This window comes from Planococcus citri, chromosome 2 (genome assembly GCF_950023065.1).
Source record: "Planococcus citri chromosome 2, ihPlaCitr1.1, whole genome shotgun sequence".
Taxonomy (NCBI): domain Eukaryota; kingdom Metazoa; phylum Arthropoda; class Insecta; order Hemiptera; family Pseudococcidae; genus Planococcus; species Planococcus citri.
Window position 1 is genome coordinate 41,695,681 of NC_088678.1, and position 14,102 is coordinate 41,709,782.

Here is a 14,102-nt window from a genome sequence, read left to right on the forward strand (position 1 = left end):
CGTGTTCATTTTCGTAGTTAGATTTATGGTCGGAGGGGGGCAAAACTCCACCGAGGAGGTGCAAATGAAAAATGAATGCAATTTTCGAGCTCAGCGCGAAATTTTATACCACTTTGATAGGTCATTATCAAGTTTTCAAATCCATGTTCAAACATAGTCTTGGAAGGGGAGGGGAGGAGAGGGGGTGCAGATTGAATGAAAACTTTTGAAGCAAAAATATTCCCAGCAACGAATATGAGAAATAATTCTTATTGCGTACACATAAATCCTCAGTATCGACGTGTAATGTGGTAAACTTGTTTAATATCGTCGTTATATTCAGTTTGGGAGTCAAAACTCCACCGCGGGGGGGGGGGTCAGAATTGAAAATGATTACGATTTTTGAGTTCAGCGCGAAATTTCATATCACTTTGATGGGTCGCATCGATATTATCAAATAGACAATGCATTATTGAATACCGGGGGGAGGGGAGTGGTAACAAACCTATTAGTGCACATAAAATCGCGTTGTGCAAGTATTTTTTCACCGTGTTTGCGTAGTTGGGCTTCAAATATCCCCGTTCAACACACGTCCAAGAATCCATTGGTTTCAGGCCATACTCTGGTCATCAGAGCCGTTTTATCGTCGAAATCGGCCAAAAATGCATAAAAATCGCATTAAAAGTGCCACAGTATGCAGTTGTGCAGGGTGCCACGGAAAAAAATCACATATTTGGTATCGGGAGAAGTCCCCCAACACAACCCCGTCGAGTTTTTGTGGTTCCGACCATGTCCCCAAAATCACCTTTTTGAGGGTCCACCCCCCATTTGTGCAAGGGAAAAATTTCAAAATTGCACTTTTCTGAATGGGGCACATAGTACCTTCATTTTGGCAGCGCGTTTTTTTGGTTCCCGAAAAAAAAAATACAAAATCAACTTCTAGAGCACTTTTTCGTGTATGGATTGTGGTCTAGTACATGTTGAAAATTTAAGTGTGTCCAATTTTCATTTTCCATGTTGAAGTTTTTACACTTTATTGAAATCATCTCAAAGTTTGTTAAAATTGTTCGAAAATTGCAAAAAAAATTCAAATAAATTTTTGCTACACTTTTTCATACTATAGATATCGTAAAATACTTTTTTCATTCAGGTGTCGCAACACCCACCCTCCCCATACTTTGAATTTCTGACCCACTTCAGGTGAACGTATATTACAACTTATTATAGGGCATGTTTTCTTCATTTACTTCGCAGCAACATGCGTTCCCAACAGTCGTAACTTTTCGCAACCCCTTAAATTCCAATTTAAACTACTAAAACGGTCATAATCCAACGCATCAACTTTCTTCCCCAATTATTATGACTCTGTTTCTTCACCCTTCACTCTTCTCTGTTCGTTCTCTATATACTCACTTGTATTTCATCTCATTACCGAAGCTACAGCTACACCGTGCCGCCTTTCTCTACTCGCACCCTCTGTTACATTTTTTTCCCTGCTAGCTCCACAGCTCGGCTCGTAACGTAACCACTACGTCATCTCGGTACCCCTTTTTATTTGTCGTTTGTCGACGCGACGGCGGCGAGGCGTTCCACTAGCACGCCACGTCCGGCCACTCAGTCATTCATTTTTCTTTTAATCGTCGCAATTAATTTCAAATCTCGTGTTACATCCCTTAACACCGACCATGATAACTTTCTATACGTTCGTTTGTGCAGTCGTATACCCACCCGCACGAGGCGAGAAAGTTATACCCCAGCATCGCTGCTTTAGTACAGTAGGCGGTTTTTTTTCTATTTTAATTCGCAATATGCAAAAGGAAACTGGTTTAGTGTCTATAGCTGTACAGTATAATGTACACAAGAGTTCTGAAGTCACTTTCACCTGACATCACACTTACCAGTACGATACTCTTGGCGCTGGCGTTAGAAAAAACGCGTGCTTTGCTGCTGATTTCGTATAAATATGTAAACAGAACTGTATTTGTATAGTACACATAAGGAGAGACCTTATAAATATTATGAATATAATATAAATAAAAAATAATATTGTATTTGTACGTGGACTGCGGCGCGGCGCAGTGCCGTACGTTTACTTTACTGAAAGAGCATCGCTATACCATATAGAGAAACTGGTTTTACGACTTTTCGACGTTTATCAACTCGTCTTTACTATGAAGGGGAAAAATTGATAATAAATATCAAATAAATAAAGAAAAATCTCTTCTCTACTTTACGTAAAATATAGGTGTAGCTAACTCATGAAGTGTCCCTCAAGGATTTGGATAGAAAGTGGTCTCAGTGGTAGCCCATTGGCCCAAATACTACACCATTAAAATTTTAGCTGCCAGTTTCAAGTTTGGCGCCCACAGTAAAATTTTGAATTTCAAAATTTTTCAAAAATCGCAACCCCGACGCTCAGGGTTTCCCCACGGTGTTGTCGTGGGAAAATTCTGACCCACGCGCTTCAAAATTGCCAAATGATTTAAAAACTTCAAAAAGTCGATTTTTCCCCTAAAAGTTACCCAAATGCCTCGCTGTTTTAGCAAAGTCAAGCTTTGAACTGAAAAATAAAAAAAGTCTTATTTTTTTGACACAAGAAATTCTGCTTTTTATATTTTTCAAAAATTCTCGCTTTTTAAAAAATTAACAGAAATTCTCACCTTTTTAGTAAAATTGCTCAAGATTGTCGTTATGTGCAAAAAATTCTGAAAAGTCCCATACTTACTTAAGGTACTGCTTCTGGCTAAAATTGGTCAAATTTTTGCTTTTCGACCAAGTTCTCGCTTTTTAAAAAAAAATGCGAAACATTTAGCCTCGTTTTTCTGCCAGAAATTGCTAAAAAGTATTATTTTTTTTCAATACATATTATATTTTACAAATTCCGAAAATTGATTTTTGCATTAATTTATCAAAATTGCTAAAAGTTGATATTTTTTCTCAAAAAAAAAAAATCCGAAAAGTAATTTTTTTGGACAATACCTATAATTATCCAGAAGTCTCGCCTTTTTGTCAGAAATTACAAAAATTCTCACTTTGTTGTTAAAAACTGATCAAAAGTCTCGCTTTTTTACCAAAAAAATTCAAAATTATTGTTCAACTTCTTTAAAAAAAACAATTCAATTCGTAATGTTCTTTTTGTTTTCGTTGATTTTTTTCTACATCATTTTAAATGTTTTCTTCGCGTTTTGTCACTTTTTTTGATTACTTTTTGTGTTTTTTTTTTTTCAAGCTTTTTAGTTACTAAAATTAACTTTTTTTTTGAAAAAAAAAATGAGTGCGAACCTGGCTATTTTTAAAATAACGAATTTTAGAACCAACAAAGTAAACCTTTTCGATCACTTATTTCGTCGATTTTTTTCATTTTTTAAACCAAAATTTGTTAGCTGCTTTTTGTCATAAAATAAATTGAAAGGTTCTACGGGATTTTGAATCTCCAAAAAATTTGAGTAAATTACATACAAAATTTAATTCAGGAAATTCTTTCCTAATGTGGTCACAATAATGCCTAATTTTGACGTGAGCCGAAAAAATGGTTACATTGGAGCTCCCAAATTTTTCAAAAAACGTTTTAAAATGCTGAAAAATACACTTTTCCTGGCTCATGTCGAAAATTGCTCTCCAAATTGGTCAAGTTTCATCGAGAAAAATGCAACAATATTTCAAGGGTATAAGTTTTTAGGAAAAATTTTCCATTTTTCACTCGAATGTGGCTGACGAAAATTGAAAAGTGAAGAATACCTACGCGTAGGTATTTCGAAGTTTCATTTGATCTGTCTGTACGTAACACCCCTCGAATAAAGGTATAGAAAAAAGGTTTAGATTTCCGAGAATTTCGAATTCACAAGAAAAGAATAATGATAATGATAAAGGTAAAGAGAGTGACCGAAAGAAGACGATGAAATGAAATAGGCTGTGGCTATTTGTTGTGTACATAATGCTAAGCGACAGGCGACGAGGAACGGTGCGCTTGCAGCACACATAGATACAATAATAGAGAAAAAGAAAAACGAGAAACAAGTGTTAAGGTAGGGTGACATTTAGAAGAGGGGGTCGTTAGCTGGTTGTACATTTATTGGAATTTGTTTGTTATGCAAATCAACAGCGTATAGAGTACACACAGTTTTCGAAATCGAGATCATTAACATAAAACGTTCATAAAGAAACACTTCCTGTCTAACCGTTAGAATTTAAAATAATCTCGGTCGTTTTTACTTTTTTCTTCGCATCTTTCCTTTCGTTTCTCTGTTTTCTGGGGAGATTCTCTCTTCGGTGTATCGATTTTTCCGTATTCTTTGTGAACTTGTTTTTTTGCCTCCGTCAACCAACTCCTCCTCTACATGTACATATTACTCGCGCTTGAATTTGCAACAATAATTTATTTGGCGATGTTTTTCTGTTCTTATGTTGCAGTGAAAATCCGCAAGTCTCGACTGTGGAACTAAGAGTATAAAATAGATCGGAATATGGTGGTGGGAATGCAGCATCAACAGCAACAACCGCATGCTTCTCCGGCTACTGTATTGGAAGATGCAACAACTCCTTGCGTAGGTTCGCCTCCGGTAAATACGCCGTCGACGGTGGAAAGCGTCAATGGCGATGTCAGCGACGGCGACGGAAGCGAGAAAAGCGCGACCAGCGCTGCCTCGGCTCCGGCTCCGGCCGTCGTTACGAGTTCAATGGCTGTGCCGGTGATGGCTAATTCCACTTTGTATACCACCAATAATCGAGTCAAGCTGAGAGATGTAAATCCGCATTTGGTGTGTGTGCTGTGTCATGGGTATTTTGTCGACGCTACGTCTATCGCCGAGTGCCTGCATTCGTGTAAGTATACCTAATTACCTATCCATTTTTTGATGTAGTCTTTAGTGAATTATTTTCAACGTCGTCAGTTCTTGACTCCTGCCCTTGCTTCGTTTGTGCTGCTCGTTTGGCTGAAGCACAATTTTTCATGATTTTTGGCGAGGGTCCGGGGGAGGAAGACGTATTTTGGCTCCTATGATACCAAATCACTTCAAATTTTGGACTTGAGTTTATAATACGAGTTGAAAAAAAATATTTTTCCAAAAAATTTGATGTTGATTTTAGGACCCTTTCCCCAAAATTGAAGCCCCTGAAATCGAAATTGGACCTTAATATATTTTTAGAAAAAAATACTTGTCGAGATCTTTCGTTATTGACTTTCGCTATACTTACGAGGAAACCTCTTGAGGTGTCACACTCCGATTTGAACGGGATCGCGATTTTTAGAAAGAGCATAGTCTAAAATCCCCAAAACCAAATTTTCAGCTGCCCAAGTTCATTTTTCGATTTTTGGAGAATTTTTGAAAATTCAAAATTGACTTTTTGGCGATTTATGCTTTTTTTCCAAAGTACGTACTTGAGCAGTAAAAATGGTCAAAATAAGTCCCAAAACTAATATTAATTACCCGAATCCAAATTTCACAATTTCCAACCATTCTGGAGCCTCCAGCGCGATTTTCAATTTCTCCAGAATTTAGAATTTGCTCTTGAAGGCGTGAATATGAAGTTGGGCAGCTAAAAATCGAGTTGTACATACATATATTACACTCGACCTGTTTAACGAGTTTATCCACATTTGAGCCGATTTTGAGAGTGACACCTCAAGAGTGGTTTTTTGAGGTGTCACTCTCGCTCCAAAACGGCTGGAAATGGTAGAATTTGCGCTCCGGGCGTTATTTCTTGAAGAAATACAGCGATTCGCACAAATTTCAAAAATTTTCTCACAAACGGTTATCTTTTGGTTTTTTTGATTTTTTAATTCTGAAAAAAGCTGGTCAAAAAAACCATTCTTGAGGTGTCACTCCCAAAATCGGCTCAAATGTAGATAAACTCGTTAAACACGTCGAGTGTAATATACAACTCGATTTTTAGCTGCCCAATTTCATATTCACGCCTTCTGGAGCAAATTCAAAATTCTGGAGAAATTGATAAATCGCGCTGGAGGCTCCAGAATGGTTGGAAATTGTGAAATTTGGATTCGGGTAATTAATATTAGTTTTGGGGCTTATTTTGACCATTTTTACTGCTCAAGTTCGTACTTTGGAAAAATAGCATGAATCGCCAAAAGTCAATTTTGAATTTTCAAAAATTCTCCAAAAATCGAAAAATGAACTTGGGCAGCTGAAAATTTGGTTTTGGGGATTTTAGACTATGCTCTTTCTAAAAATCGCAATCCCGTTCAAATCGGAGTGTGACACCTCAAGAGGTTCCCTTATTGTTAGCAGCGAATACTCGTCGAAAACTTTCGATTTAATTTTTTTAGCTTTCTAGCGGTCACAGGAGCGACATGAAAAATCGGGGAACTTTTCATGTTTAAAAATGCTCAGTCATAGTTCCATTTATTAGTAACATAATTAGGTACCTACTTTTTGAACACCCTTTTTGAATATATTGGAAGTTGCCCGATTTCGTCGAGGAAATAAAGAGTGAAACCGCAGTCTGGTGAAAGAGGGGACGAGGGTCAGAAAGAGGAAGTTTTGTATTAGTTACTCGTACCTACTACTACTACGACGAACTGGTTACCTACGATAAAATACCGCATGCATGTTTAACTCGAACAGACGTAAAAGGTATTTAACAGAAAAGCCAAAAATCTGGTTCTGTGGAAATGTTAACGATTTTATACTACACGCGTAAAAGCCTCTTGTCGGTGTGTCTGGGACCGTGTCAATTGGTGAAGCGTGAACGAAGGCATGTCTTACGTGAACAAAATTCATCTAGAAATGTGTGCTATAGGTATATAGAGGACTACCTTCCTTCCAAGTTCGAATCAAAGAGAAATTCCTTCACCACCTACGGTGTGTGAGGTGGCGTTTTTCATATTAATGACGCCAGTGGTTAATTGAAGATCTTCAGATGGTCGACGTTCATTTCGTTGGTTGTTAAATTGTTGATCTATGGGCTCTCGAGTATACGCATACAAAGTACCTATATTAGATCGAATGATTTTTGCGGTTTCATTGTGCTTGGTAATGGATTTGGATTATGTGGGTGAGAGATGCAGGAGGATGTTGAATTGGTTGGATTAAGATTTACTTCGTCTTCAAGGTGTGCAAATATTTATGCTGTTCTAGTGATAAGATTTTCCTTGAATTGAAAATATGAAAATCGTACTTTCTGCACCTGTTCTTAAAAATTTTGGATTTCTTAAAAGATTATCAAAGTTTACGAGTTTGATGTGGTTGCTTCACCTTGTATGCTACCCCTTTGCTTCCACATCCTCAAACAGTGAATTGTGACCATTATTCAGTGCAATAATTTTAAATTGACGCTTCCAATAAGTATGTACACATAAATGCATTTGTGTGAATAAAAATGAAACGTTTTTGAATTCAAAAACAATACAAGTAACGACATTATTAGCATAGCTATTTATCAAAGGGGTCCCGTTGTTGATATTTTTTTCGCATATCTTTGAACATTTCTCACTACAACAGAAGTGCAATAAAAACATGCGAGAGAAACAAGAGAAAGCCTATCTGTTTGTGAAAATTTGTTTTCGACGTGCGTAGAATTGAAGCATGGTTTTTTGCTACAACATCTATTTCTTTCATACGTACTCGTAGAATGCACGAACGAGTGTGTAACTGTGTTGTGTATTACAATCTAAAAAGTAGCCTAATCGCACGTAGTACTCGTATGTTTGTATTTCTGTATAGGTAAAGTACATTTTAGGTTTGTTGTATCAGGTCTATCTAGGTATGTGTCTGTCTAGCAGAAAATTATGGAAGGAATGAGAAGGTGTGTTCTGATACGCTCGAGGATACTTCGTTCGACTTCAAATTTTTAATTTTATGATGTAAGTAGGTACCTGAGTATTGTTTCTACTTTCTACTTTCAGTACTGTCTAACTGTCGTTGTTGAAAATTAAAATTGAACTGAAATTGATAAAATATAAAAATTGGCTTTGCCTACGAAGTTCAAAGTACTCGTACGTAGAAAGTTGAGGAAATTTCAATCTTACCCCCTTCCCTCGACATATCGCATCTTGTTTTAAGAATTGAACGATATAATTTGATTAAAAACCTGTGTGCATTTTTTTTTTATTCAAAAAACTCAAAATTAAAATTTGTATGTAAGGGGAGGGGGGGAGGGGTCAAGAGAAAAAGTCATGTAAAGTCGTGTCAAAAATGATACAAAAGTCACTTTTGGGTTTTGAAAGTTTGTTAGACCTGCATTAGTATTCAAAGAACATCTCTCGTTATAGGTATTCAAAACTCAAAAGTTCAAAATTGAAAAAAATGATTGTGATATTAAGTCAAACGAAGGTATTCCGAGCGTATTCGAATATTTCTGAACATACATTACCTCCTCATTCCTTCCATAATTTGCTGCTTGTGTCTAGGTATGCTATAGGTACTTCTACTTACATATATCGTAGTGTAGTAAGCATAATTATGTACACGAATTACCCAACACGAAAACATTTCCGAGCGCGTTAATTTCAACAATAATAACAATAACAAATGCAATCCATTTGTCCGCGTAAATGACGCATTTATGCATATTTGCGCAACAAGCATATGCGGTGAGGTGACGCATGTGTAAGCTCATTTGTACGATTAAATGCCGCCGCGCCGCGCCGTTTATTTTCTCTACGAATTTATTTGAGATTATTCGACGTAAGCTTGTGTGGCCCGTAGGGATTAGATTGGACGAATTTCGAAAATGAAAAAGAATGCGGTCGTGTGCGTTTTAAAACGCTCGTGGCGTCTAAGCTATAAAAATTTTTTATGGGTTTCGTTTGTACTCGTATAGTATGTTGTATCGAGAAAAATGCTCGTACTCACACAGATTAGATATTTATAGAATGACTTTTGAAGTTTTTCTTGATCATTTTTCGGTCATTAACGATGTGTACCTCGAAGAAGAGTTGGTAATTATTTGGTCGGTTGGAAGGGAAGGGTTTCATACTAATTGACGTTCGACTTGATTCTACTTGTAGATAACTGGGTTTCAAGCTTTTAAACGTTCTCTTTAGATTTTGAGAATTTTTGCGAAAAAACTTTATATGAATTTTTCAAAGGCTAGGGTTGTTTTATGTCGTAAATTTAGTCATTTCCGTGGGGAGGGAGGGTATTAGGAGAGGGAGAACAGCGAAAGCTGAGCTCAGGACAATGTTGTCATCTTGGCACAATCACAGCAGAACTGGCAAATCCATCTGACGTGAGCAATTTCTCGTCTGGCATTAAAAAAATGTTGAAGGATTTTGACCAAATTTGGCGGAGGCTGCATTATAATGCGAAATATTTGAGAAGAAAATATTTTCAAAACACGTCAAAATAACCGATTTGAAATTTAAATTATCAAAAGTCATGCATCCTTTTCGACTGTAGGCCATCAAAGCTATCGAAAGGTCGATTTTTTTCATTTTTTTCGATTTAGTAGACACCTTGATTCCTCCTCACTGCAGTGCATATTTCGCTTTCGTCCTGGTCATGTGCTCATTTGATTCATTTATTCATCCTATTTACAATCAATTGGTGCAGTAATTCCACATCTTGACGAAGGGTTCGTTCATTTTTTATTCCTCGCGTTTAATTATGCATGGGTACCATTGTATCTCATTAGAGTATATTAAAGTCGAGTAGAAACTTCTTGAAATTAATAGCTAGAGAGACGAATTTATAGATTGTAAATTTTGAAACACACGTAGCATAAAATAATTCATTCCTACTCGAGAGGCGAAAAACATGCGAGGAAAGAAAGCATCTATATATTTGTAGTGAGAAAAAAGCCAGGAAACACCTAAATCGTGACTCCCCAAGTCGAATAGCACGTCTCTGTACATATTTAAATTGTACGAATACGTATTTTATTAAAACCATTGAACTGGAAGTGAGAAAAATGCAGACTGGTATTTGGTTCACTTTGATGCATACATGAGTAGATCTTCTTGGGTACTTTATAAGCTAGAAGTAACTTTGTTGCAATTGGAAAAACGCGACAATGACGTTAATTTGTCGTCCACGAAAAAATATGCATTAAATTTTTTATTTTAAAACGTTTATTTTGCTTTATTAGAAGATGAAAACAAAAACAAAATAGGTACATATTAGGGAACTTTTCTGGTTTACCCAGCTGCACAAGACAGGTATCTGATAATGATGGAATAGGTAATATGTGCGGCATAAAGAACGGAGTATGAACCTACATAGAGTGCGTGTCAATAATTCAACTATACGAGTGCTTTTGCAATTTGTATATAATCGATACGTCAGGTTGAAATGATTAAAATTTCATACCCGCAAATAATGCTAGTGCACCTATAAACCTCACCCTCATCACAGGCCATTGTGCCAAGAGTGCTACGAGTATATACCTTAATCGTATATACTTACTCTACGACGATGTGCTGTTTGTACACACAGAGAATATAGTTTACTGGATGGATTTGGAAAAACTTCTATCGCATTCGACACAACGCCAACCCTTTCCTTCCCTTCCCCTCATCCCAGTACGCTTATTAATGGTGTAAAGTGGTCGGAGAATTTATTTGGGTAATCGTGTGACAGATTTCCCGAGAGAGTTAAGAGCTATACGCGATGCTGCGTTGCTGGGTTTAACTATACCCCTTTTCTGCTTCACTTCTATGAGGTTCCTCGTGGATTTTTGAGAGGAAGGGCGGAGAGGAGGTAAAGCTTCTCTATTCTGGAACTTTAATGAGATATTGCACGTATCTTTGTATTATGAAATTTTAGAAATCTTTTGAATCCTGCTGCTGATTAAGCCTTCTTCTGTTGTAGAGACTATTCTCAAAGATAACATTTACATCAAATGTACGTCTTATTTTATAGCGAAGCATTGAATCCGATTTTTTTTTTGGATTTTTGGATAGACTCAAAATGTAGATCTTCACCAAATTTGGTCAAAATCCTCCGACTATTTTTCGTAGGCCTCCCTTATGTAGATGTATACAGATTTCAATGCATGGATACGAAAAGTTGATTCCTCATCTCGCCTCCGCATGTCACCAGATCTGCCTCCACTTTCAACCCAAAATACGTCGAGCTTTCCTTCACTTCCGCAGGGTCCTGCGTACGTCCGAAACTCTGTGATTCTACCGTAACGTAGTCAGAATTAGGTAGGCGTTGGATTTTTTCGACCTATTGCGTGTACAGCAGACTAAATAACTGAAAAGTCGTGCCATGTAAACCGGTTACCGCGACGATAAATCGTCTCGTAGACGCGTAAGTTTTTTTTTCTTTTTCATTGCGAATACGTACGCGGCGGCGAAGCTGATACGAAATGTATATCGCGATATTATAGTGATAAGAACGCGGAAATGTGTAGACGCGAAACGCGTACATAAAGAGCGGTATAGTATAAAATGTATAGGCTACGGTACAAGTCGAAGGGAACCTGCGAACGAAGAAAGCCGAAGCCGAGTGACGTCGTGTGTTTATAATAGGCTCGAGAAGTGCGAGGTTGCCGGATCGACGAAAGCCGGCTGAATATACACGAGCAATTTTCTTCTTTTACGCGTACGTAAAAGCACTTTATACCAGAGCTGTGGTCGTGGTTTGGATTTGGCCTCTGCTTCTACCTCTCTGTCTATACGTCTTCATGGCGTTAGTGAGTGCGATTCCAATTTCCAATTCCTGTAATTATAAACGTTGTCTTCTCTTATCACGAAAGTAAATTAGACTTTGGCAATTAATTTTAGAATTTGATTGATAACGATTCACGTTTGGGTGTCGTTGTTCTAAACTACTTCTATATGGGTTTGAAAGTTGTACTTTGGGTATCAAATGATTAGTGAAATAAATATCAAAAATTCAGCTTGGGTTTTTCCCCGAATCCTTCCTATACCTTTCTTCTCTAGATTGATGTGGCGCGACCTTTTGGGGCTCTTCCCTCTCTTGAAAGATCAGATCACTGTGTAATTTGGTGATCATCTTCACTCGAATTCCCTCAAGTTTAAACATGCCTTCATTTTATGCCCATTCATACGTAATAAAATTTTCGGCTTTGACTCGCATGTAATATATGTACGTCGACGTACCTATTTGAAAGGTGCGTATACTTGAGCGTTACACTTGCTTAAGTTGCGCGAACAAGTTCTCAAGTCTGGAGTAAGTTTTGAACAACAAAAAGTGCTAACTACCAGAAGTGTGCAAAGTTGGTAAACACTCGCCAAAGTTTCCAATTGTGACGAAACTTTTCACTTTGCCTGAAGTACGTACAATAATGCACGAAGAAAAGTTACGGTTTTGTGTCAATTCACTCGAAGAAGCTGATTTGTACGTAAATACGAATCGGTGCGTGGGAAATGAATACGTGGTCAGTGACTGAGGAGGGTGGTAGATAAAAGGTTGAAGGAATGTTGGTTGATTTTCCGAAAATTTGGATTTAATTTGGTCTATGATGATTGTTTAGTATATATAGAAATGTGTAATATTTGGAGTTTGAATCATCATTGAGTGGATGTAAGTGTATAAATAGGTAGTGTTTAGCTCATGACATCAGCAGTCAGCTTTCCTACGTATTTAAACGAATTGAAAAAATGTCACAAATTCAAAGTCAGAACTGGGAATTTTGATGATGAAATTTACAATCCGCATCGACGATAACGTTTTTACACGTGTACGTAAAAAATAAATGATTACGAATTAAAGTATACGTGTACTATAAATGAATAAAGTTTTCTACGAAAGAAATGATAGTAGGGCTTGAAATACATATATTATGGTCCATCACTATACAGAATAACCAACGTCAGATGTTTTCCTGAGAACAGCTATACTATTTTCGATTTAATTGAATGGAAATTTCAACTTAGTGGGTTGCGTATGAGTAACGCGTGGGTAAAGAAGTAAATGGAAACTATTGATAACAATAATTTTACAGTATAGAAAAAAATTGGGGTATTTTGAATTTTGACGCAAAACATTCCGATTTCCTTTCTACAAAATTAGGATATTTCTCGAAATGTTGTTCTTGGAGATCTGCAACACTTTCTTTTGATTTTTAAGGGTTGTCGAAAAAGTGAAAATTGAGATTTTAGTTGAACATCCGATTTTCAGGGAGGAAGTGTTCGAATTTTTAAATTGATTTTTTGAGGAGTTCAAAAAACTGTTCAAAAAAGTAGAAAAAAAGTTTGTTCAGCTGTACCTACACTTTCAAATATTATTTCGGGATGGATCGCGAAAAAAATGTCTAGAGAATTTGGGCCACATACCTATAGTGCATTTTTAGATTTTTTGGTGAATTTAAAAAAATGAAATTTTGTTTGAAAATTCTAAAAAATCAAAATTTTACCAAATTGGCTTAGAGAGCTGATATTTGTTTTGTGCCCTATTTTCGATCACCCGAATCGATTGTAAATGATTTCGAACCGTTTAGAGCAATTGTGGAGTATCCAGCAGATTTTTTGAAAATATGCAATTCTCTCAAAATTGTTCCAAATGAAGTTTGAAAACTCAAATTTATCTACCTTAAACCTGAATTTCAACATGTCGAGTCATTAGACGTGGTTTCGAGTTTTTCTGTGGCCTATTGGCGCGATGGCGTATTACAGGCATTATAGCGTGGATACTTAATTTTTTCAATCAAAAGTTACTTTTTCCCCAAAAAATCGACTAAAATTTTAAAAAATGGAGCTGACTCATAATTTTCTAAAAATTCTATGTCTCGCTTCGCTTTTTATCGTAATTTTCGATATGAGTTGTTTTATAAAATGACTACCTACAAATTCGTCAGAGTGATCAAAAAGTCATAATTTTGGTCAAAAATTATCAGATATGGGATAATTTATCAAAATGCAGAAAATATTATAAAAATTATTGATGAATTAACCTTCCAGTTACTGAAAGTTACCATAAATTTTGTTATAGAAATCACTTGAAAGTTGCATAAATTGATGGAATTTCACTGATAAGTGATGATAGTGTCATCAACTCTGAAATAGTGAAAAATCCTGACGTAATAATAATTTTTCATTATTTTTGCAATGATCAGTTCGAAAAATTCTCTAAAAATCACCCTTCAAGCCTCAAGGTTGAATTTCAACTAAAAGCTATCTTAAGATCATTTTTTTCATTTTTTTGATTTTGTAGACACAATTGGATTTGCACTCTTTTTAGCACAATTGTGTTGAAAAA

The 14,102-nt window shown here is 36.4% G+C and overlaps 1 protein-coding gene across 2 annotated transcripts in view; it reads left to right on the forward strand.

The window, feature by feature from the left end:
* Positions 1 to 14,102, forward strand: part of LOC135835815 (mucin-2-like) — a 151,018-nt gene that overhangs the window by 73,662 nt on the left and 63,254 nt on the right. For both annotated transcript variants that reach the window (XM_065350247.1, XM_065350248.1), the window contains exon 2: positions 4,390 to 4,800. In XM_065350247.1, the coding sequence (XP_065206319.1) occupies positions 4,443 to 4,800 (358 nt within the window). In that variant the 5' untranslated portion in view covers positions 4,390 to 4,442. The remainder of the gene's footprint in view (positions 1 to 4,389; positions 4,801 to 14,102) is intronic.